The 7,989-nt window shown below is 50.8% G+C and overlaps 1 protein-coding gene across 2 annotated transcripts in view; it reads left to right on the top strand.

The window, feature by feature from the left end:
* Positions 1-6,104, top strand: part of Pfkfb3 (6-phosphofructo-2-kinase/fructose-2,6-biphosphatase 3) — a 30,916-nt gene extending 24,812 nt beyond the window's left edge. For both annotated transcript variants that reach the window (XM_021216084.2, XM_029547536.1), the window contains 2 exons: positions 3,732-3,754; positions 6,052-6,104. In XM_021216084.2, coding sequence (XP_021071743.1) covers positions 3,732-3,754; positions 6,052-6,094 — 66 coding nt within the window. In that variant the 3' untranslated portion in view covers positions 6,095-6,104. The remainder of the gene's footprint in view (positions 1-3,731; positions 3,755-6,051) is intronic.
* Positions 6,105-7,989: the final 1,885 nt, after the last annotated feature.

The raw sequence follows: 7,989 nt of genomic DNA, 5'->3' as shown, positions 1-7,989 counted from the left end.
TCAGAGGTGAGTTAGGCTCTGATGCCCTGGGACCTTTGGGAAACCCTGGGTCTGGCTTTCTTCTGGAGGGGTCTCACTGAGTCTCTCTCTCTCTCCCTCTCTCTCTCTCTCTCTCTCTCTCTCTCTCTCTCTCTCTCTCATTTTGTCCTCATTTCTACTTGACTGGGAAGAATGACTTAAACAGGGGGTTACTTCCTTCTGTCAGTCATAGCCCTGGCACAGTAGCTATTACCACTTTAGGCAGCAAAAGCTGTGCCCTTCTCAAAAGCACCAGAGGCCTGGCTCAGACTGGAACAGCCAGCCAGCCAGCAACATCATCCACATGCCCTTAAGTTCATAGTTAGCAGAGGTCTGAGATAGGAAGAGGGCCAGAGGATGGACAGCCTACAGTATGGCCAAGGGAAGGTCTTAGACTCAGCGCCTGGCTGCTGCTGTCTTCCACCTCAGGGAGGTCTGAGGTTTTGGGGGAGGGAGTGTATGGTCATGTTGAATCCCCTTACTGGGCAGATGGTGAATCTGTCCAGGCCTGTGTTGTGAAAGTGGGTTTAAATTTGCTTTATGCAGGCTGTCAAAATACAACACTTTGCCAGTGTAGTCAGACCTTCCTCTTACACCGAACTTGACTTTCTGTCTGTGGAGTCCGCAAAACAGGTGACTTACCCACCCCCCAAGGATCTTGGCCGGCAGATCTTGGTAGGAAGGGTACATGGATGGGGTGTCAGCCTGTTTTCTGCCTCACTTGCACTGTGGACCATGGTAGAAGAGGACTGTGTCCCTGGGCTGCCTCGCCCTGTTTTCCGTCCCTGCTCCTCTGAACCAGGGCACCTGCTCACTTAGCTGACTGAAGAAAGCCCTAACTAACCCTGGATTTAGACACGAGACAGGCTCCGTGGACTTCAGAATACTTACTTGTTTGCACTGGGGCTGCAGATGTCCTGGGCTCTGAGGTGCTGGGCCAGGCTTTGGACCCCAGGAGCCTACTCTCCTGTCTCGTCATCCTCTGCTTCGGAGGCTGACAATCTCATCCTGGTGGACAGACAGACTGTTACCTGCTTTCTGCATCTTTGACCTCCCAGACGGAGGCTGGGTACGGTCTGGGTGGGCACAGAGTGTTAATAGGTTCTGTGTGCTGCAGACCAGGGGGAAGGGAGTCAGCCTGACAGACACTTTTCTCCTCCCAGTCCGGAGATTTCAGAGCCAATGGTCTCTCCTGGGCCCTCTGTGGGTGGGGTGATTGGGAGTTAAGATTCTTTTCTCTGACCCCCTTCTCTGCTGTGATTGTAATTATTTTCTCTTCCCTTGCTTCGCACATAGCGAGAAGTTCTGCGCCAACAGCAGCTCAGGGTCAAGGCCACTCACCTGGGTGTCCCTCTGGTTGTACCCTTACAAATCTCAAGACGAATTTATGTGGTGTGTGTGTGTGTGTGTGTGTGTGTGGTGTGTGTGTGTGTGTGGTGTGTGTGTGTATGCTTCTCTACCTACCTCCCCACTCCTTGTAACTGTCGCCTTCTCTCTTTTGTCTTTGTCTGCTTAGGATGCAAAGAAGGGACCTAACCCGCTCATGAGACGCAATAGTGTCACCCCACTAGCCAGCCCCGAGCCCACCAAAAAGCCTCGCATCAACAGCTTTGAGGAGCGTGTGGCTTCCACTTCTGCTGCCCTGCCAAGCTGCCTGCCCCCGGAAGTGCCCACGCAGCTGCCCGGACAAGTCAGTGATCCTGCTTTAATTACAGCCTACAGGGGAGAGTGCAGAGGGAAGAGGATGCCCGTATCTGGGGTTCTGTGTTGTGTTTGCAAGTGAGAATGAGCGCCTGTGTTCAAGTGGGCTGCATGTGCGATGTGCAGCGGGCGAGGTTTGCAGCTGTCTAGTGTACTTACGTACAAACGTGCAGCAGGCAGAACATAGGATGCTCTCTGGAATCTTTCCTCGTCAGCAGCGACTGTGTGCCTCCTTCCCGAGGTTGTGGTCCTTATTCTTTATCGAGCTGAATCAGGCAGAGTGAAAGACATTATAAAATGCCCCCCCCACCCCCGTCCTGTGCACATTTGTGAATACTACTTCTAGAACGGTCTACACTCTAGCAGTTCCCAATCCAGGAGTCTGTATGTTCTGGGGGACTGATGTCTTTCCTCTCTCTTCCTAACTCCTGTGCTGTCACCTCTGGCAGAAGAAGGCTGAGGCCACACAGAAGAGCCTACCTCCTCTCCAGAACCAGCATAGCCCTGTCCTCCTTAGAAACAGTCCAGAGCCGGAGAGGCAGCTGAGTTTAAAGCTCTTTCTGTGCAATTTTGGAGACTTACGCTCAGATCCCCAGAACCCATGCAATAGATTGGGTGTAGAGACTCATGCCTGTAAAATCGCCAGTGGTGAGATGGGAGGCAGAAACAGGTGGACCCTCGAAGCTCTCAGCCAGCTAGCCACCATGGTCCACATGGTGAAACCCCAGCACAGTAAGAAGGTGGGACACCTAAGGTTGTCCTTTTATGTCCTCTCATGGGGTACTTGTGTCTACCTGCGCCTTGGTACATGGATGTTCAGAAGAATCAGGCAGCCAAGGCAACCACCTTTTCACACGGTGGTTAGATGACCAGAGTAAGAATAAACAGAACTCAGCAAGACTCGCTCTTCCACTAGCTTGGAAGGTCAAAGGCTGAAGAGTTTGGCTGCTGGGCATCCAAATTTGTTTTCAGGAAACCAGTCCTTCAGAGATAGCCGAGGACCTTTGCAAACATGAGATAGTAGGCCTTGCCCCGTGCCTGGATGAATGTCAGCTTAATGCTAGGCCAGTTCTGGCTGTGTGGTGACAGCTCTTCTGCTGCCCCCGAGCTTCCTGTTAACTTCCTAAGGGTTAGAATGAGGTCCAGAGAGAACCCGTGGAATTGGGGAGTAATATACCCTACAAAAAGTGGCTCGGACAAGGTGCTGTCCGTATAACTTGGGGTCTGGCACAAAGTAAGGGTTGGGTCCAGTGAGATGACGGATTCCCTGGGAGCCCAGGGACTTGGCTTTGACTGTAGCTCTCTCCTAACAGGAGTCTAGGTTTGCTTTTTCCCATTTGGCCTCAAGTTGTCGCTACATAGTTCAGAATACGTCATCTCTAACTTATGGTCGTTCTAGCTCTGCCTCTGGAGTGTAGGATTGCTCTGTTTTGCGGAGGACAGGGTCTCATGGTGCCTAGAGACTGACCTCAGACTCATTGCGTAGTTGAGTCTAACTTTGAACTCCTGGTTCTCCCCCCCTCCTCCCAGGCACACTGCCATGCCTGCCATGTGGATTTTAATGTCCAGGCTGTCTCTAGCTCTGGAAATGAACACAGGAGCGGTGGGGAGACGCTAGTAGATATTTCTAACTATAGCCAAGCAGATGGCTTCTCCATGCCACTCTATCCTGGTGCATTGTGGGAGTCTTCTGTTGCAGAGGCTCAAGGGTTAGGGTTAGGGTTGGGCCAGGGGCAGGTAACATCCAGAACTACACTGATCTAGTCATAGAGGCCACTGGCCAGAGCCCAGTCTTGTCCCCCCACTTCACAGATGCCTCTGACTTTGTTCAGACAGCTCTTTAGAATCACCAGATCTTCAGGCACAGATGCCTGGGATCTATTGGCCGGTTCAGACATGGGAGGGGTGTGGGACTCGACTCAGCAGCTGCCATCTGGCCTCCTGACTGACTTTCTCTCTCTCTCTCTCTCTCTCTCTCTCTCTCTCTCTCTCTCTCCCTTGTCTCCCTGCAGCCTTTGCTAGGGAAAGCCTGTCTGTAAGTATTTCCGTCTCAATAATTCTATTGCTTGCACTCAACGCTTGCTTTTTTTTTTGCCCGTTTGGTCTCCTGCCTGTTGGAAGTATTTAGGAGGGAGACAGTCTGAGGTTGCCCATAGAGGAGAAGGAGTTAGGAAGAGAGAATTCCCAAAGTTTGTAGGGAAGAGATGCAGAAAGGGAAAACTCACTATGTTCTGCCCACTCCAGTGCCATCAACCACAGGGTGCCACTCCCCACTCCCTCTTGGGGTTCTACGCTGTGTCTTCTTCGTTGGTCATAGGCAGGGCTTGACGTAATGCCAGAGTTCCCTTGTGGGGTCAGATTTTCATGTTGAACGAATCTAGTGCTTACTACCACTGCTTTGTGCCTCTCCCCCAACCCCCAGAGGAGCATCCTTTGGTTGTGAAAACAATAATTAATCCAGAACCTAGTAACCAAGCGTGGGGACCTGTTTGATGTCATGGAGCTGGCCTGGTCTGTCAGTCCTGCCAAGGGACAGTCTGTGGAGACTTCCATGTAAGAACTATAGCTGGGGATCCCACTCCACTGTATCCTCAGACCTGACTGCAGCTGTGACAAGCTTGGATCTGGCATTTGGGAGAGCTGTGTAACTCATGGAGAATGGGATTGGCCATCCTTTGTATCTCTGGCCCCTTAAATAAGAGACTGTTTAACAAGAAAAGTCAAATGACCTGCACACCCACAAACTGGCAGGCAGTAGAGCCAGGCCTCCAACAGACCTTGTGCCCCAGAAAGCTGGTTTCTTCTTTCCTGCAAGCTTGTTGGAAAAGCCCAGATACTCGTCTTCTGTTTCTGATTCTTGAAGGCTAAGGGGCGCCGTGAGTGGCTGCTGGTCTCTGGGTTAGCTCCTGCGGGCTCTCTTGCTGCCACTTCCTAAGGAGAAGGGCAGGCGTGGCTGTTAATGTCACTCTCAAAAAGGGACAATGTGCTCACCCTCTCGTGTCTATTGTGGACTGTTTGGGGACCAAGGGTTTTCCTTGCAGAGCCTTTTGGGTTTGAAACCTTATGGGTTTGCATCTGTGCATATCCTACAGAAGGCAGTTTTCCTGCTGGGAAACGCCGTTCACATCCGCTGTCTCCACCCTCCACCGTTGGATTCATCTTGGAAATGACAAGTTGTCCTTTTCCATTTCTAAGGAGAATCTAATAGTGCTTTTGGCTGGAGCACCTTTAGACTCCCCCCCCCCCCCCACACACACACTATGATTAGATTCTAATCTGGAGACCCAGCTTGTACCCCAGCCTGAGAGTGCGACCTCACGTCCTAGACCATTAGATCTGTGAAATCAACCCTGATCCCGTGACCATAATTAATCAATGATAGTTTTATTGAAACAGTACCATCTTAGTCCTATCTAGCCTGGAACTTAGTGTATAGCCCAGCTCTCAAATTTAGTATTCCTCTTGGCTCTCGCTTCTGAGTGCTTGAATTACAGGTGTGCATACACCGACTTACTTGGCTGCCAGAATTTATTTTAAGAGCCAGGTCAAACCAGCGTTGCCACTGTCTTTGGAACATTAGGCAAGTTAACACGATTTTAAGACTTTAGCTTCCTCTAAGTGTCAATTGCAACTCTGTAGGGAGCATTGTTAATGAAAATATGCATATAACTCAGGTAAATATCTGGCCCCTAGGCAAGTCCTGATGGGTGATGGCCGGTGTATCACCGCTTCTGACACTCTAGCCTAAGTGTGCACGTAGGTGGCCCTTGGTTCCCTCTGCTCTGTTCCACTGGATTTTCCTCTCTCAGAGCAACTGGAGTACTCAGTCTTAAGCTTGAGAAGCCCCAAAGGCCTGATGCCCATCAGCTTGGTCTCCCAATAAAACTGAGTGATGCGCAGACACTCCCCTCTGTTGTATCTTCCTGGGGGATGTTGCTCTGCTCAGGACCAAGGGACCACCTGCCGTTCTCAGTGCATTTTACATCCTAAGCTTACAGATGCACACTAAAGCGAGAACACCGAGAACACTGCTCAGGCTGGCAATGTAGCTCAGTTGGTAGAGGGAACACCTAGAGTGCAAGAGACCCTGAGTTTGATTCCCTAGCACTGCAGGAAGCAGGCAAGGTGGACTGCATCTGTAACCCCAGCACTCAGGAGGAGGCAGGAGAATCAGAAAATCAAGGCCATATAGAGAGTTTGAGGACAGCCTGAGCTAAGTGAGACTTGATCTCCAAACTGAACAGAAGATTGAACTAAAATTGGTTTTGTTTTCTCCTCTTCCAACCTGTTCGCTTTTTTTTTTTTTCCTTCCTTCCCCACTATGCTTGAAAGACGAACTGTCTGTCACATTTTTTCAAAGTTTTCTCCTTACTAACCTGGGAAAGGTAACTGAGCTGGTGCATGCCCCTGTGTTTCCTCCTGCGTCCAAGTCCTTGTGTCTCAGCCGAAGGGCGTCTTCGTTTGTGTATGGTGACCCGTTGTGGAGTACATGTGTCAGTGCTAGATGGTCTTTCAAGCAGTGCCATTGATGTGGGGTCTTTTCCCATGTGTGTCTGACTCTGTGTGTCCTGAGCCATGGTCCCCTGAGGAAATGATGTGGATGTGACATCCCCTGTGGCTCTTCATTGTTACTGTAGCTTTGTCATGTTGGAATGCTCGAGGCCCTGGGCCTGTGGGATGGCAGGGGAAGTCAGAACCCTTCCTTTTTTGACCCTGCAACATGGTTGGGGTACTTTATATGCCTGACCCAGGGCACTACCGGAAGGACCATTATTTAACCCAGGACACTATTGCCTGGGTCCCCAAGTCCCGTTCCACTACAAGTGGTGACTCTAGGACAGCCCCGCACTGGGTCACTTCTCTAGATACAGTTATTCTGTGGCCCAAGGGTAGTTCTTATGTTCTTGCCTGGCTTAATTCCATCATTCCATGATCCTGCCTGACCCCAGTAGGACAGTTTTTGGAGGGAGAGGGTGGCTGACATAATACTTTTTATTAAACATTTCTTTTTTTTGATCGATTAGATTTTTGAAAGATTTTAGGGAGAGATGCTTGCTGGCCAATGGTCATATTCAAGGCAAGTGACTTAATATTTTAAAGGGAACTAGATACCAGCTAATCGTTGTGAGGCTTCTTTTTAGGGGGTTGTTCAAGGGTCAGGTCCCAGCAGACTTGAGAGACAACCTCCTCTAGGTCTCCTGTGTGGCCAGCCATCCCACTTGCCTCTTGTGTTCTGTGGTGCTCTGGGTACAGACTTAAGACTGAAGTGTTGATAAGTGCGAGGCTCTGTTAGCTGTTTTCCGGAGAGGAAACTGTGACACTCCAGACAGTCCCAGCTGGTTTTGACCTGGCTGGAGAGTAGCCTTCAGTTCCTACAGGGGAGGGTGCATGACTTTCCTATTTGTGCCTCACGGTCCCTTGTCCTTTGTCTGCCCCCTGGAACAGCGGGCTCCCATGTCACATGCCTGTCCCTCTCCTTGCCCCTCTGGCTGGAATCTAGCCCAGTGCTGAGCAGACTCCTGGCCTGTTTCTCTAGCTTCTTCTGTAGCCTGGGGTGTTTTCTGTCATGTTCTGAGTCCTGCCTGGGCTCTCCTCGTGTTTTGTGATCATCCTCTGCTGGGGTGTGCTCTTCTGGGGAGTCAGTCGCAGGGGGTGTCTTGTGGCATGGCTTTAAGCCTTCTGCCTGAGAAATACACTCAGCAGCAGGTTCTGACTCTCCCTTTCTTTCTCTCCTGAAAACAGAACATGAAGAGCCCCCAGAGTGGGCCCGACTCTTCCCAGAAGCACTAAAGCCGAAATGTGGGTTCCATTCCATTTCTACAGCCTGCCTTGTGCCCGCTCATCTTCTTGAGGCCAAGTGATCCCAAGGACTTCTGGACTCGGGGAGAATGGAGGTCGGCATGTCGAAGAGTAGAAGCCCTTCCCCCCCCCTGAGATGTTGGGGTGGCAAAGACAGCTAGGAAGTTGTACAGATTCCAGCTTCCTGTGGCAGAGCAGCAGACCTTCCTACGCTCTGTTCTCTTGCGACTTCCAGGGCTCTCTCACAGACCCTTCCAAAGCTTGGGGAGGGAGGACTCTAGTACTAGAGGAGGTGAGATCAGACCCCTAAGTGGGGCCCCTGGACACCACCATGTTGTTTTGTTTTGTTTCTTTGGATCCTGGGCTGGCATGTTGATAGTCAGAAGGTAAGAGTGGCGGAGAATCCTGAGATTCAGAGTTAGACGATTGCGCATTCTCTTGTGGCTTTTATGCATCCTGGCCTAGGAAGAG

Source organism: Mus pahari, chromosome 16, assembly GCF_900095145.1.
Source record: "Mus pahari chromosome 16, PAHARI_EIJ_v1.1, whole genome shotgun sequence".
NCBI lineage: Eukaryota > Metazoa > Chordata > Mammalia > Rodentia > Muridae > Mus > Mus pahari.
The sequence above is the reverse complement of the archived record's forward strand: the minus strand, read 5'-3'. Positions and strand labels throughout refer to the sequence as shown.